The sequence below is a fragment of the Acomys minous genome (assembly GCF_964271855.1).
Source record: "Acomys minous genome assembly, chromosome: 12".
Lineage (NCBI taxonomy): Eukaryota > Metazoa > Chordata > Mammalia > Rodentia > Muridae > Acomys > Acomys minous.
In genome coordinates this window covers 108,357,089-108,378,160 of record NC_140493.1, presented here as the reverse complement: position 1 = coordinate 108,378,160, position 21,072 = coordinate 108,357,089, and the positions used below count along the sequence as shown (strand labels likewise).

Here is a 21,072-nt window from a genome sequence, read left to right as displayed (position 1 = left end):
TCACCCATACCCACCCCCGCGCCCATGCTGGGAATTGAAACCAAGGCCTCAAGCGTGCTAGGCAAGCAAGTATTCTACCACCGAGTTATATTCCCCAGCCCAGATTCCTCTCCCGTCTGTCTGTTAAAAGTTGAGGGCCCGGGCGCTTTATAGGCCTCTATTGTGTTTCCTGCTTCCTCTTTTACGGAGACCCGCCAACATGGGCCGTGTTCGCACCAAGACCGTGAAGAAGGCGGCCCGGGTCATCATCTGGGTTACCCAGACCTACACGCGTCTGGGTAATGACTTCCACACCAACAAGCGCGTGTGCGAGGAGATCGCTATCATCCCCAGCAAGAAGCTCCGCAACAAGATAGCCGGCTATGTCACGCATCTGATGAAGCGGATTCAGAGAGGTCCTGTGAGAGGCATCTCTATCAAGTTGCAGGAAGAAGAGAGAGAGAGAGAAAAGATAATTACGTCCCTGAGGTCTCAGCCCTAGACCAGGAGATCATTAAGGTAGATCCTGACACCAAGGAGATGCTAAAGCTTCTGGACTTTGGCAGTCTCTCCAACCTGCAGGTCACTCAGCCTACAGTTGGGATGAATTTCAAAACACCACGTGGCGCCGTTTAAATCTGTTCTGTCATATTTTCAATAAACCTGAAAACAACAACAACAAAAAAAGTTGAGGGCCCAGAGCACAGAGGATACACAGGGCCAGAAGACTACCCACACAGCCCTGTAATTCCATTCCATATGTGTCCAGATGTGTAGAAGTAACCACGAGAGTGAGTGCTAACATGGCTGTGGATGACGGTGTGTTCCTGTGTGAGGATCGTAAGTGGGCCACTCTGGTTGGGGGGTGCTGTCCTGAAGGAGATGGTGGGGAGGGAGGGAGGGTGAACTTGAGTGTTTTCTGCTCAATTTTGCTCTCCCCTGAAAACTGCCACAAATAATAAAGCCTTTAGGAACGTTAGTGTCCCCTTGCAGGGATGTGTGGATAAACAGACTGAGCATATGTCGGGCTGCTTCCCAGCCATCAAGAGAACTGCAGATGTAAGTTCCAACTCAGATGAACCTTGAAGTATGCTAAGTGGGGGGGGGGGGCATGCTAGCTATGCTGACAGCTGTGCCTTGGGAGTGTGCACTGATCAGGAAGGAGCCATTAATAGGAAGAATGGTAAGGTCGTGAGGTGGAGACATCGAGGCCATGTTCCAGAACCCAAGGGACACAACAGACGACAGCATCAAATGCCACCAAGAATGGGACACAGAGATCTCGGATCCCACTAACTAACAAGGTCGCTCCTGATGGCCCCTGCCCTGCCGTGTGTATGTGTGTGTTTGTGTGTGTGTGTTTGTGTGCGCGCGCTGTAGACTCACACTGTAGCCCAGGCTGGCCTAGATCCTAGTCTCACACTGTAGCCCAGACTTCCTTTGAGCATCCTGCTTCATCCTCCTGCGTGCTGGGATTGCAGGCACGAGCCACCACAATGGCCTAGGCTCTGATGGTCCTAAGCAGAGTACAGGAAGGCGACTCGGCGGTTAAAAGTGCTTGCCACCCAAGCGTGAGGACTGAGGTAAATGCTATGTGTGCAGAGCAGTCCACCTGTGATTCTCACCGTAGAAGGCAGAGACCCCAGTTAGCAAGCTGGCTAGCAAACTAATCACACTAGCCAGCTCCGGGTTTGATTGAGAGACCCTGGCTCGATGAATAATGTAGAAAACTAGCATCAAGCTTGCTTGGCCACACACATGCAAACACATTTGCGCCCTCTTTCTTGCTAGGTTAGATTGTACGGAGGGGTAGAAGTTTCAAGAACTAGGCAGGCTTAGGTTAGCAGAAAGAGGTAGTAAGCCTCCCAGACAACAATTGAGCCAAGAGAATAAAGTTACTTTTACAGGAGTCTTTTATTTTATTTTTCAGCAAGAGTTTAGGACAGCCAAGGGTACACAGAGAAACCCTGTCTCAACAAACCAATCAAACAAACAAACAAAAAACCCAGAGATCTTCTAGGGCTTCCTGCTCCTGAGGCAAACACTCTGCCATCTAAGCTTTGTTTCCAGCTCTTCCTAGCATTAACTTTTTGTCTGCTTATGTTTTGTTTGTTTGTTTGAGACAGCATCTCTCTTTGTAGTCCAAGTTGTCTTAGAAACCACTATGTAGACCAGGTTGGCCTCAAACTCAAAGAGATCCTCCTGTCTCTGCCTCCTCCTGGGTGCTTGGGATTAGAGGTGTGAGTCACCGGGAGACTCGCTTTGTAAACCAGGCTGGCCTGGAACTGAATTCGCAGTGATCCACCTGCCTCAGCCTCCCGAGTGCTGAGATTAAAGGCGTGTACCACCACGCCCAGCCCACACCATTAACTTCTTATGGTGGTACTACACTGATGGAAAAGCCCTGACTTGAGAATCAGCCTTGCCTCTAAATCATATCCCAGCTTTCCTTCAGCTTTTTGCCCCAGGGGTGTGTGTATGTTTTTCGTCCAAATTTTGGGTCCATGGCCAAACTGCCTAAGTCCAAAATCACACCAATGCTACTTAAGTATTTGGTCCAGTGTTACAGTATTTTGTATCTGTTTGGCCTACAAAGCAAATAACTGACACAGAGAGACTAAAACATACTTTAAAGCTGCCAGCACTTTGCCAGGCAGAGTCTGAACTGATTCTAATCTACTTGTAAACTAAACAAACTACTCTAAACCTTATAACATACATATATTCCAAACACTTGCCACTATGACCCCTGGGCCGGTCGGCGTCCAGTTCCCACCGTCCTCCTCCAACCATCAAACTTTTCTCCTCCCTTCCAGGAAGTCCCGCCTTCCACTGCCTGTCCTTCTGCCCAGCTGATTGGCTAAACAGCACTTTATTGATGGTTGATACATTCACTTAGCATTCCTCCACAGTCCAGGACTTTTTGTTTTGTTTTGTTTTGTTTGTTTGTTTGTTGAGACAGGGCTTCTCTGTGTAGCCTTGGCTGTCTTGGGCTCACTTTGTAGACCAGGCTGGCCTTGAACTCACAGTGCTCTGTCTGCCTCTGCCTCCCGAGTGCTGGGATTAAAGGTGTGTGCCACCACACGCAGCTGGTCCAGGGCATCTTATGTACCTGGCTCCGTGCAGGTTCTTTTTTAGTTTTTGTAAATTAATTTATTTTGATTTGATTTTTAGACCAGGCTGGAGTCAAACTCATAGAAATCTGCCTTGGCTTCAGCTCCCGAATGCTGTGGTTGAAGGTGTATTTCACCATACTAGGTGTAAATTTAATTGTGCTGTGTGTGCTGTTTTGCCTGCATGTATCTCTGTGCGCTCTGCATGTCTGCAGTGCTGGATGAGGCCAGAAGATAACACCAGATCCCCTGGAAGTGAAGTTGTGAACCCCCAACTGGGAATTGAACCCAGGTCCTCAGGGAGAGCAGCCAGTGCTCCTAACTGCTGAGCTGTCTCTTCAGCTCCTGTGCATGTTAATTTTTCCCTAAGTGTAGTTCTATATCCCCAGTATTCTGAAAATTACCCAAAGTGCAGGGTTCTGCCTTTTTTCCCTGTTGAGGAACCTAAGTACAATAATAGCAAACCACCTGACTAATTGCCACTGATGGTCTCCAGGAGAAATGTGTGGAAAATGCTTTTGACTGGGAATGGTTGGGGGCAGATCTTGAGTACTCTTAATTTCTTTTAAACAACCCATTAGAAGTACTTTGTCTGAGAACGTGTCTAAAACGTTAGGACCTTCCCAGGGTGACACACCAAATTAATAGAATTACTATTTATATTTTACAATGGTAAAAAGGAGCTGACCATAGGGTAGATGAACAACACTTCAGCCAGTCTGTAGTTTAGTCTAGGCAGGGGGTTTACAGTAATGACTAAATGTTATTGAGAGAGCTACATGCCAGGCTCTGTTCTACATCATTTAATCTCAGCCCTGCAATGATGCAGGTATTGCTAATTTACATACAAGAAAATTGAGGTGAAAAGAAGTTAACCCAAACTGGCTTACTCTCTGTTGTCCTCTTTTACAGGAGTGCTGTGGCATGCATAGGCCTTTACTACACCAAGATATCTCTCTCTCTCTCTCTCTCTCTCTCTCTCTCTCTCTCTCTCTCTCACACACACACACACACACACACACACATCCCAAATAAAGAACAAATGTGATAATTTTAATTAAAAAAGGGAGGGGGGCTGGCAAGAAGGCTCCCAGGGTAAGAACACTTGCAGTCTGATGATCTGAGTGTGACACCCCCCCATACACATTCCCCCCTCCCCCACCCTCCCCCACCAGAACGGAAGGAGGAGAAACCAGCCCCTGCAGGTTGTGCTTTGACTTCCAGATGTGCCTCATGGCTGCCTCACTGCCCTTCTCCAAAGTAACTGTTTCTGAAAGAGAAGTTCAGTTGCTTGTCTTTATAGATCAGCAATAGACAGCCAAGATCTGGAATCACAGCTCCTACTTTTTGTTTGATTGTTTGTTTGTTTTGTATATTTAAATATTTATTTATTGCCCACTGCCCCCCCCCCCCAAGGACAGGGTTTCTCTGTGGAGCCCTAGCTGTCCTGGACTCACTTTGTAGACCAGGATGGCCTAGAACTCACTGAGATCCGAGTCTCTGCTTCCCGAGTGCTGAGATTAAAGGTATGTGCCACCATACCTGGCTCCCAGTCCCTTTTAATTTTTAAATTCAGAATTAATTCTGAGTGCTAGGATTAAAGGCCTGTGCCACCACGCCCGGCTTTGTTTTGTTTTTGTTTTCTTCAAAACAGGATATGTAGCCTTGACTGTCCAGGAACTTACTATGTAGACCAGGCTGGCTTTGAATTCACAGAGATCCACCTGGTTCCTACTTTTATTTTTATTTTTTATTATTTATTTATTTTGATTTTTTGAGACAGGGTTTCTCTGTGTAGCCTTGGCTGTCCTGGACTCATTTTGTAGACCAGGCTGGCCTCGAACTCACAGTCTCTGCCTCCCGAGTGCTGAGATTAAAGGCGTGCGCCGCCACTGCCCTGGCTTGGTTCCTACTTTTATTCACTCTCTAGGCCCCCTTCTGTTGTGCATAGGAAATCTCACTGAGCTCTGGCTTCACCAAAAGGGCTTTAAAGTCAAACCACCGGTGCTTCTGACTTGCTGCCCTATTTCATCTTTCTCTGGGCTCCCATCACAACAACCTCTAGACCAGTTCCTAAGGGGTCATGACCTGTCAAATTCTGCTTGGGACTCTACATACTCTAGACCTATTTATTACAACCTTGCTTACAAGCTGCCTTAGAGTTGCTTTTTCAGCTCTTTAATGAGTATTTGTTTTATGTGTCCAATTAGATTGTCCTCTAGGCACATGTTAGAGGCTGGCAACGCTTTTTAAAGAAACTTATTGTGATGTGATGAGTTGTGGGCCTAAGTGTGCTTCAGTGACACGTGGGCACCCAGAGCACACAGACGGTGTTACTCCGCAGGGCCACAACTTGCCTGGGATGCCAAGGGAGGTTGTTAAACTTGACTAGTGGGTGACCTTTAATCACAATACTCACTCAGGAGGCAGAATCCAAAACAAAGACCTCTGGGTTTGAGCCTAGTCTGATTTACATGGTGAGTTTACAACAGATAAGTGGATCCCTAGGAGTCCAGGCCAGCCAGGACTAGATAGGTAAGACCTCTGTCCTAAAACACAAAATATATTATAGGAAAATGAGGGGGATAAAATCAGTTTTCCTCGTGCTGTAGGAAAAGCATTTGCCACACAAGCCTGATGGCCTGAGTTCAATCTTCAGAACCCATATGAAGGTGGAAAGAGAGAACCAACTCCATTAAATTGTACTCTGACTTCCAGTTGTCAATGTCGCACATTTGTGCCACCGCCATCATATACACACCTATCATAATTAATACTTTTAATTAAATCTATTATTATTATTATTATTATTATTATTATTATTATTAATTCTTTTGTTTTTGGGTTGGTTTTTTTTTTTTTTTTTTTTTTGGTTTTTTTCGAGACAGGGTTTCTCTGTGTAGCCTTGGCTGTCCTGGACTCACTTTGTAGACCAGGCTGGCCTCGAACTCACAGCGATCCACCTGCCTCTGCCTCCTGAGTGCTGGGATTAAAGCGCGCGCCACCACGCCCAGCTTATTTTTGGGTTTTTCCTAGTCAGGCTTTCTCTGCGTTAGCCTTGGCTGTCCTGGAGTTGCTTTGTAGACCAGGCTGGCCTTCCCAGGTGCTGGGATTAAAGGCGTGCACTACCACGCCCCGTGGTAATTTAATTTTAAACTTTATTTATCTTGGTTTTTCAGATAGGTTTTTCTCTGTGTAGCCCTGGCTGTCCTGGGACTGACTCTACAGAGTCAGACCAGGATGCCTCAAGCTCAGAGATCCTCCTGCCTCTGCCTCCTGAGTGCTGGGATTAAAGACGTGCGCCACCACAAAACCCCATGATTTTTTTTAAAAGTTGTAGTCAGCGTTGCGTGCAGTCCCCGCCCCTCTACCCTGCGGCCTCTTTCCCGAGGCCCTGCCACGCCCCGAGGCAGTCCTTCCGCCCCCGCCCCAAGCATCTTCAGCGTCCCCTAGCGACCGGGCGGCGGCTCCTAGCAACAGCATCCCGGCGCCCTAACGACGGCAGCACGCAGGCCACGTCAGCGCGTTTGGCCCCGCCCCCGCGCCGCCGGCCCCGCCTCCCCGTGCCTAGGCTGCCTCCGCTGCTACCGCCGCCGCTGTCGCCGCCGCCGCCCGAGACTCGCGCAGAGCAGTTATGGCGGATCCCGCAGCGCCCGCGCCCGCGCCCGCTCCCGCCCAGGCCCCGGCCGCCGCCGCCCCGACCCCGGCCGCAGCCCCCGCCGCCGCCCCGCCGCCCGCTCCCGCCACGGACTCGGCCTCAGGGCCGTCCTCCGACTCCGGCCCCGAAGCGGGCTCGCAGCGCCTGCTGTTCTCTCACGACCTGGTGTCCGGCCGTTACCGCGGCTCCGTGCACTTCGGGCTGGTGCGCCTCATCCACGGCGAGGACTCGGACTCGGAGGGCGAGGAGGACGGCCGCGGCAGCTCGGGCTGCTCCGAGGCCGGGGGCGCGGGCCACGAGGAGGGCCGGGCCAGCCCGCTGCGGCGCGGCTACGTGCGCGTCCAGTGGTACCCGGAGGGCGTCAAGCAGCATGTGAAGGAGACGAAGGTGAGGCGGGCCGGGGCGGCCGGGAGGGCTGGCAGGGGGCACGCTGCCTCAGCGCCCGGTGCACCGTCATCGCACCGGCCTGGGCGCGCACGCCGGCAGGGCTCCCTCCCGGCTCGTGGCGAGGGGAGGGGCCTTGCGAGCGATGCTCGGCCTCGGGGTGACGGACGGGCACGGACGCCCGTGGGGACCTCCTCAGCGTCTGAGGCGGCTTCGGCGTTACCCCAGTGCGGCGTCTCGTCGACACCCCGACCCCGAAAGGAGGTCGGTGCTGCATTGTGCATCCAGAAGGGAAAGGCCGTGCCGGGGAGGGCTTGGCTGTGGGCATCGCAAAACAAAGATAGAGGTGAAAACCCAAGAAGTTGAGCAGATGCCGACGGCCCCGACGGCCTTTTTTTTTTTTAACCTCACTGCATCCTTTGAATTGCTGCGGAGAACTTTGTGAGGAAAAGGATGAACAGTTCAGAGCCATGATATTAATAGTACTGAAGGAGATGATGGCAGCTGTGACTGGGTGTCTTGAACTCCTAGGGTGGGGTGTCCAATGCGACGGTGGGTTGAGGAGAAGGACCAATGGGAAAAGCTGTCAGGTTTTTCTTAACCTGGGGCTGTTGAGCAAATACCACACTCTCCCGCTGTGTTGGAATGAGGCTTGTGAATGGAGCATTCTACAAAAGAGGACTGTCCTAAACCTAAACCAAGGTTGCTTTGCAGGCTTGTTTTCACGAGTGTGCATTTTCTATCAGTGAATCTTTCTCACACACATACCTTTATCTCCCAGCTCTTCTCCTCCTGCCCCTCCCCATCGGGAGACGTTTCTAAGTATGAATCAGGCCCTGCCTTGTTTTAGGCTCCTGGAAAGTGAAAGGCCTGCTGGGGGGGGGGGAGGGGAGGGGGGGCGACAGTATTCATCAATTCATTAATCGTTAATTTTTGCATTGTTGAGGCAACCCAGGGACTTGATGCTAGACTAGCTCTTTTCCATAGAGCTACAACTCTCAATTTTGAGAGTAAATCTTGCCAGGCTGTCTAGACTGCCTGGAAATTGTGATCTTCCCACCTCAGCCTCAGCATATGGAGGATTAAAGAGCCACACCCATCACAGGAGGCTCTTTCGAAGTCAATTTAGGGTCCCCATTTGGTGACTCACCCCTTTAATCCCAGCTCTAGGGAGGCTGAGGCAGAAAAGTCTCAGAATGAAGCCAACCCGATCTACATAGTGGACAGGCAGAGAGCTACCCTGTCTCAAAAACAAAACAAAACAAAGTTAATCTCAATTTCTCACACTGGGAGAAAAAGCCAGCAGAGTATGGCTTCGGGCCATACTGAGAAGGGATGCTGCAGATAGAGGATGGCAGGAGCCCAGTGCTGAGGAGAGGCTGCGATCTAGTTCTTTGGGCAGGAGTGATTGCTGATACCAGCATCTATTTTTCATTACTCAGTGTGTACCCACAGTCTCAGCTTCTCAAAAAATGGAAATCAGGCAACAGCCTTCAACCTTAAGGAAACTGAGTTCATTTGCAAAAGTATCTGGAAATCCACTCCATTTTGCAGCAGAATCTACAGCTTCATCTAATGCTTATTTGAAATAATCAGTGTTTGGAAAAAGGGTTATTGTTTTCATTCTGTGTCTGTGTTGTGTTGCCAGCAGTTTTCTGTAAGGTGCAGGAAATGTGTTCCCTCACCAGCTTCTCCAGAGGTTTGAGTCCCAGTCTGGCTGAGGGAACTGGGCCTCTTTGCCATTTTTGTCAATTGTTCCTGTTCATCTTGACATTGGTGGCTAACTTTGTTTACGGCTATGTTCCCTCTGTCTCCCCCACAACATGTAGCAACATTTGACCAAAACTTGACCCAAAAAACTTATTTTGGCGTCACCTAGAAGAATAACTTGAGAAAGGCCTCTGTTTGGGTAGGTTTTGACGGTTCCCTCCTGTAACTTGGTTTGAGTGCCTTGGAGCCATCTTGTCCCTGGTAGCACTTTCTTCTGTTGCAATTTTTGTAGCTTCCCCCACCCCCCTCTCTCCCGCTCTCTCCCTTTTGCAGACCAGGCTGGTCTCAAATCCTGATCTCCCTGACCTTGCCTCCCGAGTGCTAGAATTAAGGACATACATACACCATCACACCCAGCTATAGCGACTGTTTTAGGAACCTTTTTGTTGTTGTTGTTGAGACTAGGTAGGTTCTGGGACCAAAGGCATGTGCTACCACATGCAGCATCACCCAGAGTCTTAGTTTGTTTCTATAGCTGTGATAAGACACCATGACCAAAAGCAACTTGGGAAGGAATTTTTTTAATTTAATTTTATTTGCTTGGGTTTTTGTTTGTTTGTTTTGTTTTGTTTGTTTTTGTTTTTTCGAGACAGGGTCTCTCTGTGTAGCCTTGGCTGTACTAGACTTGCTCTGTAGACCAAACTCACAGAGATCTGCCTGCCTTTGCTTCCCAAGTGCTGGGATTAGAGGCATGCGCCACCACCACTTGGCTGGGAAGGAATTAATTTAGAAAGATGTATTTCAATTTACATCTTGTAATTCATCATCCAGCAACTCTCAGAGTTCTGCCTCTTGTGTTCTGGGATTAAAGGTGTGTACCACCACTGCCTGGCTTTTTTTTTTTTTTAAGGTGGTACATACATGCCGTTAATCTCAGCAGGCTGATCTCTGTATTTGAGTTTAACCTGGCCTACAGAGTGAGTTCCAGAGTGGTTCTGGAAAAAGTTGACAGTAGAATAGCTTTAACTGTGTCTATTTGATGGAGCGTTCCTCACATTCTGGAATGTCTCTGTAGTTTACATGTTCAGCTGGAGAATATGAATGGGGGCTTAATACTAGTGTCCCTCCCTGGATTTCACTGTCACCCAGGCTGCCTGAGACTCTTTAGTGTAGCTATGCTGACCTGAAACACCTGCCTCCGCAGCCCAAATAGCTGGGATTTCAATGTGTACTGCCATGTTTAGCTTAATACCTCCCTCTCTTTAAAAAGACTGGTTTTTATTTTTAATTGTGCCTCTGTGTGGGGGCAGAGTGTGTGTGTGTGGGGGTGTAGGTGTAGGAGTGTGTGAGTGTGAGTACATTTGAGTGCAAAAGCCGGCAGAGGATGTGGGAGCTGGCGTTGCAGGCTCCCTGACATAGGTGCTGGGAACTGAAGGTGGGTCCTCTTAACTGCTGAGCCATTTCTCCAGCCCTAATACTTGTCTCTAAATGTAAGTTTTTAGTGAACATATTTATAAAGAAAGATGAAGAGATGGGCAGCAAGCCTTACTCCCTTCTTGTCTCTTCCATGTAAATGAGCAGCAGAAATCAAGTTGCTTCTTCCACAAAGAATGGTATTTGTGGTTGTGTTCCCGAAGCTCCCTGCAGCTAAGATTAAGCTTCCTTAGAACTTGAAGATTGGCTAGGCACGGTGGCACACATTTTCAGTCCTAGCACTCTTCACCATCTCTGAGTTCAAGGCCAGCTTGGTCTATATAGTGAGTTCTAGGACAGCCAGAGAGAGGCTTTTCCAGGTTTTCTTCTCCCCAGTTTCCCTACCTCAACCTATGGCCCATTCCTTGGCTCGGAACTTCTCACCTGGCTGAGTGTTCTGTTCTGTATTGAGGCTTCCTTTTCCCAGCACTGTTCTGAAATTTAAAGCCAATGGCCAACAGCCTCTTTAGCTGTCCTGAGCCCTGGCTAGATAGGGTGGTCTTCCTCACTGCCACCTGTCATGCTGGGTCAGAGAGCAGTACTGCTGTCAGTCAGTTCAGGATTCCTTCTGGTGCTTGCTGCTTGCTTGGGCTTTTTTGTTCCTCTCCTTCCTTCCTTCCTTCCTTCCTTCCTTCCTTCCTTCCTTCTCTCCCTCCCTCCCTCCCTCCCTCCCTTCCTTCCTTAATAGGGTCTCATGTCACCCATGTTGCCCTCAAGCTCACCTTGTAGAGGAGGAAACTCTGTACTTTTGGGAGGTGGTGCATTGGTGTTTTGCCTGCATGTATGTCTGTGTGAAGGTGTCAGATCCCTTGGAACAGGAGTTACAGACAGTTGTGTGAACTGCTATGTGGATGCTGGGAATTGAACCTGGGTCCTCTGAAAGAGCAGCCAGTTCTCTTAACCACTGAGCCACCTCTTCAGCCCCAACACTAACTACTTCTGATCCTTCTGCCTCCACCTGCCAGGTGCTGGGAGTGCAGGCAGGTGTATGCCACCACACCCCACTGCTGCTTCCCCACTTCTTGAGTGTTGTGTTTTAAGTTGCCAGAACACTTAGTGTCCCCTAGATTTGAGACAACGTGTCTCTGAATTCAAGCTGCCTGCGATTACACTGCTTTTGTGAGGCTGTGTGTGGGGTGTGAGAAGCACCCTGATGACAGGTCCCTCTGGAATTGGCTTTGCAGTTTATTTTTGGTTACTCAGGCCAGCATTTCCACAGGGAAAGCTATTTAGGTGTAGCATCATAGCCCAAGAAGTTTGTCTCACTTGTCCGGGTGCGGGGGGGCCCATTAAAAGGGATTGTTTTTAGTGATGTAACAGGAAGAAGTTATATAAGGTTAAAGCAAGATGCAACACTAAGTGCTTCTAAATTGCATTTTATTCAGATAGAATCACAGCTTTGAGACTCTTAACAGCTGTCCTGTGATTTTGTCCCTTGATTTTTCTCTTTTAACGAACTCCTTGGCCTTGAGGCCACAATTGTGGCTCTGTGTGGTAATTGCCTGGCTCAAGGGCACTTTGACCAGATGAGGGATGTGTGTTTGTATTGTAATTGGAAGTCAAACCCTTTGGGTGCACCTCTGGCTAGCACCTGCTCTGATTGACCTTGGCTAAGACATTGCCTCATCACGCCTCACTGCAAGGTGAGAGGTGTCTCTGTAGCTCTGGAAACGAGCCTGTACTGTGGAGTGGTCAGAATTACAGGCCTGCTTGTGCTTGGGGTGGCCACTTGATTTTAATACTTGCAATATCTCTTCTCTCGGTCACAGGATGGTGCCACAACAAAGAGGCGCCCTGGAAAGCTAGCTTTGGTGGCATGGGAACTGCTGTGTCGTGGGGTGGGCATGATGGCGGCATGTGTGACTTTAGGAGCTTTTTCTAGCGGTGTGGAGGAATCTCTGATGATAGCGTTGGCTTTGGGAGCGTTTTCTAGCGGTACTCATGAAATCTCATAACTTGGTGGGTTTATAAGAAATTTAGTAATGTGCAATTAAAGCAGCACCTGCCAGCCTCCAAGAGCAGGCAGAACACAGCTGACTCTGGTTCTCCAGATCGGGAGGGCAGCAGCAGCAGCAGTAGCAGTCTCACCGCAGCTCTGGTTAGCCTTAACCTCAGTGTGTGAGCATGCAGACCAGACAGTGCTGGTGATTAAGGGTGTGCTGCATCACACTTGGCTGGACGAGCTCTTTTGAAATTTCCAAAAGACAGGTGATAGAATGAACCCCAAGGATTAGAATGATGTTTTCCTCTTAGGATCATAGCCCAAAATTCCCATTTGTTGTACGCCAGGCACTTGATGCTGTACTAATGGCAACTGTCTGATGGAGGCGCTGTTACTGACGCTGTGATTCAGAGGAGAAAAGTGAGAGGAGCCAGGCTAAGGGGCTGCTGAAGTGGAGCCACCTGCAAACAGGCTGAAGGAAACGCCATTTGTTCTTACCTGAGACTATAAAGACTCGGGATTCATCTCCTTTCTGTACATTCAGGAACCACAAACTGGAGTTGGCACAGCCATCCAGTGACTGAGTATGGAAAGCCTGAGTGGGATAGGGAGTGGCCCCAGTGACGGAGCCAGTCCACATGCTGTTCTGCGCACCGCCCCTCCCTAGCACCTCAGTCATCCTCAGAACCGTCAGCAGTACATTGTATTTCTGGGTACCCTCGATTCCCTAGAATGTTGAATGATATAGTACCAGCCTAACTCAGCGCCGACCAAGTGCCACCTCCTGGAGCGAGCAGGGGGGCTGCTGTATCTCCTGAAAGCTATCAACAATGGAGCTTCACTGCCATCTCTCTGCTGTCTCTACTTTAACCTGCTGCTGAGACTGCTGACTCATCAATCGGGGCCAGGAAGGATTCCTTGGAGAGACTGAGCTCTGCCTGAGCTGCTTTTTTCCCTTGGCCTTGTGTTCTGCTTTCTGCTTCAGGACATGGAAGGTGTTTTTGTACCTTCCCTGCTTCACTGATGTCCTTGCTTTTTTCTTTTGTGTTTTTCTGTTTGATCATAAAGAACTTTGTCTTTTATCTTACACATACATCATTGGGCCTCATGGAACCCCTGGAACCTGTTGGAGCCCACATTTTTAAGAAGTGCAGTTATCATGTGTAATGTGAATGACCATGGACACATGATCCTGTCAGCTGCCCCTGGTGGTCCCCCCAGAGTGGGAGTCAGGGCAGTTGCTGTGGGTTTCTCCCAGGACAGCATCATCTGAGCTCCTGTTTGGTCCATAGTCACCCTTGCCCTGTGACTAGCCTGTTTCTTGGGACCACTAATTGAACCTGGCAGTCTACAGTGAGGAAATAGCCCTTCGAAGGTTCAGAAAGAATTTTCCAGCTTAGGGCACTGGTATTGTCCTTACTCAATAGGAATTTGGTACTTGTGACTGTAGCTCCTTCCTCAGGCCCTACCTTCTAGTGTGTGTGGGGAGGGGTGCAGGGAGAGAATCAGTGAAGAATTGAGTGCTGCAGCCCTGGCACCTCCTCTGGCAGTGCCCATTCAGAACTCATCTCTGTACTTGACATCTCTGCCAGGTCAGGGGTCTGTTAGGAACCACCTGATTTGTGGTTATAGACAGGGAGAGCCAAGTGCTTACTGGAATTTTTTGTAGCTCAGAATAAAATTGAATCACATTAATGGCTGTCCGAATTTATCTGTTCCAAGGTTATTTGCCCTTCAACTCAGGGTGATTGTTGGATGAAGGCTTCCTTGGTCACATGTGTCCAGGTTGCCCAGAGTCCTAAACAAAAGTGTGTGGTGTACCTTCCAGGGGAGGATAATTTAGAGCAGGTTTCCATGCTTTAATGAGCCTCCTGCCTTTGACCTTCCGTCTGGTCACATACAGAGCACGAACATACCACCCCTTACAAGCACCCCGTCAGCAGTAAATATGAAGTGGCTACCCTTTAGGGGTTAAATCTGGTTGATTGTGTATATAATTGGGGCATTTCCAGTTTGTTTGCCTGTTTCAAAAGACTGCAGCAGCAGTAGTGTTTACTACTCTCCAGCTGGTCAAGGCACTGAGACTTGCTGTGTCATCGTTGGTTCAACCTGATAACAGCCACATCTGGGGAAGAGTCTGACGATGGCAATTTAAAGTTGTTGGTTTTTTAAAATTCAGATACTGAGTCATGCTGGGGGGTTGGGAAGAGCCAGTCAGCCCTACCCAACCAGCCCAGGGAAATGAAAACACAGCTACCACTGACAGAGATTTCCTGCAGGCTCCCTCAAAGAAAGCGTCCTTCATTTGCATACTGCAGTAAGACCGCCAGTCTTTCTGCCTGTCTCATTTCTCAGCCTTTTGTGAGCGCTGTGGCTGGAATGTGCAGGGTTGTTGAGGCAGCTTTGCTGGCCTTCTCACCCAGTGCCTTTGCTGGCCACTGAAGGCCAGGTGGGAGGTTCACAGGCACCCGACTGTGTGTCTCCTAGAGCATCGGGCTTGGTATATGGTGCTGGAAGCACCCTGTATCTGCTTAATGTCAGAAGGGACTCTGAGGGCCCTGGAGGTTGATGACATCAGCTTCTACCAGGGAAGAAAACCTCTCTCCCTGCTTCTGGGGCATCCCAGGCCTATCCTGGTGGAATTGGTTGTCTGCCTTCCATTTCCTCATGACTGACCTCTCACCTTTGGCCTTCCATCTGGCCTGTCACACTGGATGTGATGGCTCCCTCTAGATCATAGGTGACTAGGGAATTCTTGGTCATCACATTGGCTGCCTGTCATAGTCATTGTCCTCCTTTGGGCCTGTTGATATTATTTAATGTAGCCAACTCAGCTCCCTTATTTTTAACATTTATTTTCTGTTTATATGTGTGTGGGCACTTGTGTGCCATGAAACACACTTGGAGGTCAGAGGACAATTTGGGAGAGTTGGTTCTCGTCTACCTTGTAAGTCCCAGGGATCAAATTCTAGGTTGTGAGGCTTGGCAGCAAGCATCTTAACCCCTTAAGCCATCTCAGCAGCTCCCTGACCATACCTGAAACTTTCTATGCGCTCCCATTATATCTGACTTACCAAAGTTTTCTTTCCTTTTTCCTTTTTTTTTTCCTCTTTTCATTTTCTTTCCCAGAAGCTCTCCTCCTCTTTCTCCCCTCCCCCACTTTCTCCCTTCCTGGGTTCTGAGTGCACCTGATACATGCGCCTTAATGAGTGCCACACCTCCATCGCTCTCCTAGCTGCCTGTTGCACATCCTGTCAAGCCACCTAGCACCTCAGACTTTGGTGTGAAGTCTTGTGATATGACAGCCCTCCCCAACCCCAAGTCTTTAGGGCTAACCCCCCCCCCCATCTTTTTAATATGAAAACATTTCAGACATTCCCGAAGAACTGAAAGACTAGACCACTGATTACTAATTGCCAGCCACCGTGAGTCAGCAGCTGTTGTCACTCTGCCATCTGGCTTCATCTGTGTGTATGAAAATGCATTCTTGGGAGCCACTTCTGAGTGAGGCGCAGACACAGTGGGAGTGTAGTCGCACTGCTAACGCTCGCAACCTGACATTGCCATCAGTCTAAGGTCCCACTTGGCCCAGACTTTTACCCCTGTACCATCAGTGTCATGTCGAACCGTCTTTATTTCCTGTGCTTGCTTTTCTTTTTCTCCCCTTCCTTATTTAACTGGGATTGGCCCCGTGGCCCCATGCATGGTAGGTGAGTGCTCTTGTTCTGAGACAGGGTCTATACTGGCCCAAGCTGACTGTAGATTCTGCCCCTGAGCTCGCTCACTGTCTGGAGTAGTTGGTACTACAGACCCACAGTACCAGGCCTGGCTTCCTTTTCTTCCCTACAGCCTTCCTGGGTTCCCCTGTCTTGAGGCCCTCCTCCAGCCCAAACAGCATTAGGTTGACCTACTACTGACTACTTACACTCTCAGACCCAGCCTTTCCCCAGTTCACAAGTGCCTCCAGTGTCTCAGGCTCACGGCATTCCTTCTTGTGAAGCAAGGATAGCAGGAGTGAGGTGTGAAGACTCTTGGGAACCATGGCGACCTGCACTTACTGCTTCCTACTTTCTTCTTCTTCCCCCCCCCCCCCCCGACAGGGTTTCTCTGTGTAGCCTTGTCTGTCCTGGACCCGCTTTGTAGACCAGGCTGGCCTTGAACTCACAGCGATCCACCTGCCTCTGCCGCCCGAGTGCTGGGATTATAGGTGTGCGCCACCACGCCCAGCCATTATGAAAGCCTCTTCAGCACTTGTAGTCTTTTTTTCCTTCTCTTTCTGTGGTGCTGAGAATTGAATCCAGGGCCTGGCGCAAAGTAAGCACTGTACCGGTGAGCTGTCTCTGCAGATAGCCTCCATCTTCAGATGCCTCATGGTGCTGGAGCTGTGGGTCCCCTGTCTGCCCCTCACACCAGCCCTTCTCTACTCTTGGTTGACAGATTGACCAAGCTGGGCTTCTTGGAAAGCACTATAAAGAATTACTCCAGGACCAGCCCACATGAGTATCCTAATACTAGGAGCAGATTAGTCAGAAGACACCATATTGCAATTTACTATTCTGGCAGCTTCTATCACAGGGTTTGCAGGCAGAGTATGTGTGTAGAGGGCTAGGGCAGAGCTAGCTTCTGCTAGTTATGTCCTATCTGAAACTGCACATTCCTGGTCACAAGGCTTTCCAGGATAAACAGGGTGAGAACTGAGGATGCCACATTCAGGGGAAAGTCGCCTGTTTGTCACTGCTCTGCATTACCTTCCAGATCTCTCAGCAGCGCTGCTCAGAGTGACAGGGAGCAAACCTGGAGCTATTACGCTTGTAGTAGCTTAAAGTCCTAAAAGCTCCCAACAAAGTAACACACGTGCCTCGTTGGCGATCAGTGTAGTTCTTTTATTGTGGTGGTGGCTTTTGTTTGGTTTGGTTTTTTGAGACAGGGTCTCTCTGTGTGGCCTTGACTATCCTGGACTAACTTTGAAGAACAGAACTCCCAGAGATCCTCCTGCCTCTGCTTCCAGAGTGCTGGGATTAAAGGCATGCACCACTACTGTTCGGCTTGTTTTGTTTTTAAGATTTATTTATTTTTATTTTATGTACAGTGGTGTTTTGCCTGCACTGCATGTATGTCTGTGAAGATGCCAGATCCCCTGGAGCTTGAGCTACAGACAGTTGTAAGCTGCCATGTGGGGCTGGGAATTGAACACAAGTTCTCTGGAAGAGCAGCCAGTGCTCTTAACCACTGAGCCATCTCTCCAGCCCCAGTGTAACTCCTTTGTTGACAGCTCAGGTCTTGTGTGCTGCCTGCAGTTTCAGTGACTATGGCAGACTTGCCACTTGGGAGAAAAGTAAGACTGTGTTAAAATGGCTGTAGCCATCACAGTTATCACAGTGTCAGTGGAGGAAGTGAAGCGGGCACGAACACAGTGTAGACCAGCTCCAGACAGATTCACCAACAGATTGCTCAGTTGGCCGGATTGAGAGACTGTAGGCCTAAAAAGTTCTACCAGCCAGGACTGCCCTCCGAAACACAGTGGCGCTGTGCGGAGCCTTCAAAGCGCTGTGGATCCAGAGGGTCACTTTGAAATCCCTCTACCCCAAGTTTTCATATGGGGTTGACTTTGAGTATTTTTCACTCACTCACTCACTTACTCACAAACAGAGGGTTGGGAGAGAAGGAGGAGGAGAAGAGGAGAGAGAGAGACAGAGAGGGGTGTGTGTTAATAAACCAGAAATCATCAAAAGGTGGTCACCACAGTCTGGCTGTTGACTAGTTAGATGTAATGAGAACCACGTCTCTCTCCTCCCCCTGCTGTTGCTGCGGCTGGTCATTGGTGCATACTGCTTGCTCATTTAGGGTGAGAATACAGGGTTTCTGAGTGACGCACCCCATGAGGAAATGATAGCTGTTATACTGGCTTACTCTTATATGCAGCCTGGCTCAGTGAGCTGCTGCTAGGGGCCACATACTTTCTGCATGCGTCTTACTCTTCCAAAGTGGCTGGTGCCCCATTTTAGAGATAGTGAAACTCAGAGTGTTGTAACTTGCCCAAGGATAGCTAGCTAGCCCAAGGCAGTCCAGAACCCAGGCTTGTTTGTGCTGCTAAAGTGCAGGACTGATGACACTAGCTAACGTCTCTTGCTTCAGGCCAGATGCTGCAGGCAGAAGACACTCTACACCTCTAGACCAGGGACCAGCAAGCTTCCTGGAAGGGGCTGATGATGAATGTGTTAGGCTTGTGGCTTGGTTTCACTGTCTCCATCATAGCTCCTCAGTTCTGCACAAAGCACTAAGAGATGATAATCAAATGAGTGGTCAGGCTGAGTCCCAATAAAACTTTATTAGTTGAAGTTTTTGTTTGTTGAAACAAGGTCTCACTACATATCAGTAGCCTAGGGAGGTTTACTAAGGGAGGGAGTGCATACCTGCACTTAAGGCGCAAGAGCTGAGCACATGGGAAGGGTGTAGCTCACACTCAGTGGTGCAGGAGCTTGGGGTAGGAAGAACTGTCATGGAGATAATTTTAGCCCTTGACAAGAGCATGGAAGAGATAGCAGCTGGGAGGGCAGCTGGAGCAGGGGTGAATACAGAGATGGTGCCGGAGCAGGGGTGCATGGAGAGAGATGGTGCCGGAGCAGGGGTGCATGGAGAGAGATGGTGCCGGAGCAGGGGTGCATGCTGGAAAAATTGTTCACTTCAGCTCTTCCAAACTTAGGGCTGAGCAAGGTGGTGCACGCCTGTAACCCCAGTATGTGGGAGGCTGAGGCAGGAGGATGGAGAGTTTGAGGTCTGCTTAGGCACACAGCCAGACCCTATCTCCAAAAACAAAACAAACTTAAGTGTTAGAATTCCTCTAACCAGCTGCTGTGCAATGGTGAGACACACTTGGGAGGCAGAGGCAGGCGGATCTCCGAGTTCGAGGCCAGCCTGGCCTACAGAGTGAGTTCCTGGTCTACAGAGTGAGTACACACAGAAACCATGTCTTCAAAAACCAAAACCCAAACCAAACAAAAAAGAATATGTCTAACGTAAAAGTCACTGTGAACATCAGTGAAGTTTTATTTATGAGTTGCATCTCTTAATGCTTTGGCATAAAAGACATTAAGATAAATTTTAGACCACAGGGCTGGAAAGATCGCTCAGAGGTTAAGAACACTGACTGCTCTTCCAAAGGTCCTGAGTTCAATTCCCAGCAACCACATGGTGGCTCACAACCATCTACAATAATATCTGGTGCTCTCTTCTGGAGTGTAGTTGTATATGCAGGCAAAGCACTGTATACATAATAAATATTTTTTTAAAATTTTAGACCACAAGAGTATCGGGCACACATTTCATCAGCTGTGAGAGCAATGACATCATCACATGTAGATCTGTGAGATGACGAGAGTGAAAAGGGTAAATGAAACGCTTGCCCGGAGCTGGAGCCACAGCTAAAATCTGCTTTATAGAAAGGTTCTCTAAAAGTTAGAAACACTTTGAGAGCATGGTGGTGCATCTCTTTAATCCCAGTACTTGGGAGGCAGAGGCAGGTGGATCTCTACATGTTCCAGGCCAGCCTGGTCTACAAAGCACATCCAAGAAGCCAGGGCTATTACACAGAGAAACCTGGTCTCACAAAAGCAAAACACTTTGAGAAATTTAGGGAGTTTGTTTGATGGAGTTTGTTGGGGAGAAGTTTTGACTTCAGACTTTATTTCTTTTTTGGTTTTTCAAGACAGAGTTTCTCTGTGTAGCCTTGGCTGTCCTGGACTCACTTTGTAGGCCAGGCTGGCCTCGAATTCACAGAGATCTGCCTGCCTCTGCCTCCCGAGTGCTAGGATTAAAGGCGAGCGCCACCAAGCCCAGCTGACTTCAGGCTTTCTAAGGGTCTCAGTCCTAGGACTATTTTCTGAGAACTGAGTTAGAGGTTGGATGGGAGGACAGTGCTGCTGAGACATGCTGGTTTTGGCCACAGATACTGAAAACTGCCATTCCTCATGACCTGTTGTGTTCTAGGCAGGCTGGAGGTATTTTCTCCACATTCACGTAATAAAATTTCTTGCTATTATTTTATGTGTATGTGTATTTTGGGTCTGTGTACCATGTGTGCCAGGTGCTCTCCAGAAGTCAGATCCCTGGAACTGGAGTTAGAGGTGGTTGTGATCCTCCATGTGGGAGCTGGGACAGAGGCACTGGCCTCTCTCAAACAAACCCTTAAACCTCTCAAAGTGCTTTTAACTTTTAGAGAAAGTAGACTTTAGCCTGTGACTCCAGCTACAGGGAGATCTGATTCTATTTTCTGGCTTCTACTGTATCCCCTCACATAAGTAATAAATCTTTAGGGCTGGAGAGATGTCTCAGACGTTAAGAGCACTGGCTGTTCTTCATGAGGTCCTGAGTTCAATTCCCAGCAACCACATGATGGCTCACAACCATCTATAATGAGATCTGGTGCCCTCTTTTGGTGTACACAAAGGCAAAACACTGTGTATATATGATAAATAAATAAATCTTAAAAAAAATAAATCTTTTAAAAAACCCACCAAATATTCACTGTAAATATATGGTTACCTATTGTGAGAATCTGGAAGAGTGACAGGGATCCAGGCTCTGATGTCCATGTTCCACTAGAAGAGCAGTGTGCACATAGGCCACTGTGGTGAGATTCTGTGATTTTTTTGTGTGTGTGTGGGTGCATATATGTATATATGCATATATATACATATATGTGGGTACTTGGGTGTCCCACATGCGTGGGAAGGCTAGAGGCCAACATTAGAGGTTTTTGGGGGATTAGGAGGGTGTGCCACTATGGCAGCATAACTTTATATATGTATATATTT

General features: G+C 48.7%; 1 protein-coding gene and 1 pseudogene across 4 annotated transcripts in view; both read left to right on the top strand.

Moving 5' to 3' along the window:
* The first annotated feature begins 184 nt into the window (after nt 1-184).
* LOC311578122 (small ribosomal subunit protein eS17-like) lies at nt 185-666 on the top strand (annotated as a pseudogene). Its single transcript has one exon. The product of its transcript is annotated as a small ribosomal subunit protein eS17-like (transcript).
* Nucleotides 667-6,658: 5,992 nt separating this feature from the next.
* Nucleotides 6,659-21,072, top strand: part of UBE2O (ubiquitin conjugating enzyme E2 O) — a 43,108-nt gene continuing 28,694 nt past the window's right edge. For 2 of the 3 annotated variants that reach the window (XM_084803115.1, XM_084803114.1), the window contains exon 1: nt 6,660-7,137. In XM_084803115.1, coding sequence (XP_084659241.1) covers nt 6,727-7,137 — 411 coding nt within the window. In that variant the 5' untranslated portion in view covers nt 6,660-6,726. Of the gene's footprint in view, nt 7,138-21,072 lie in introns of all 3 variants that reach the window. The other variant, XM_084803116.1, reaches the window with a different exon arrangement.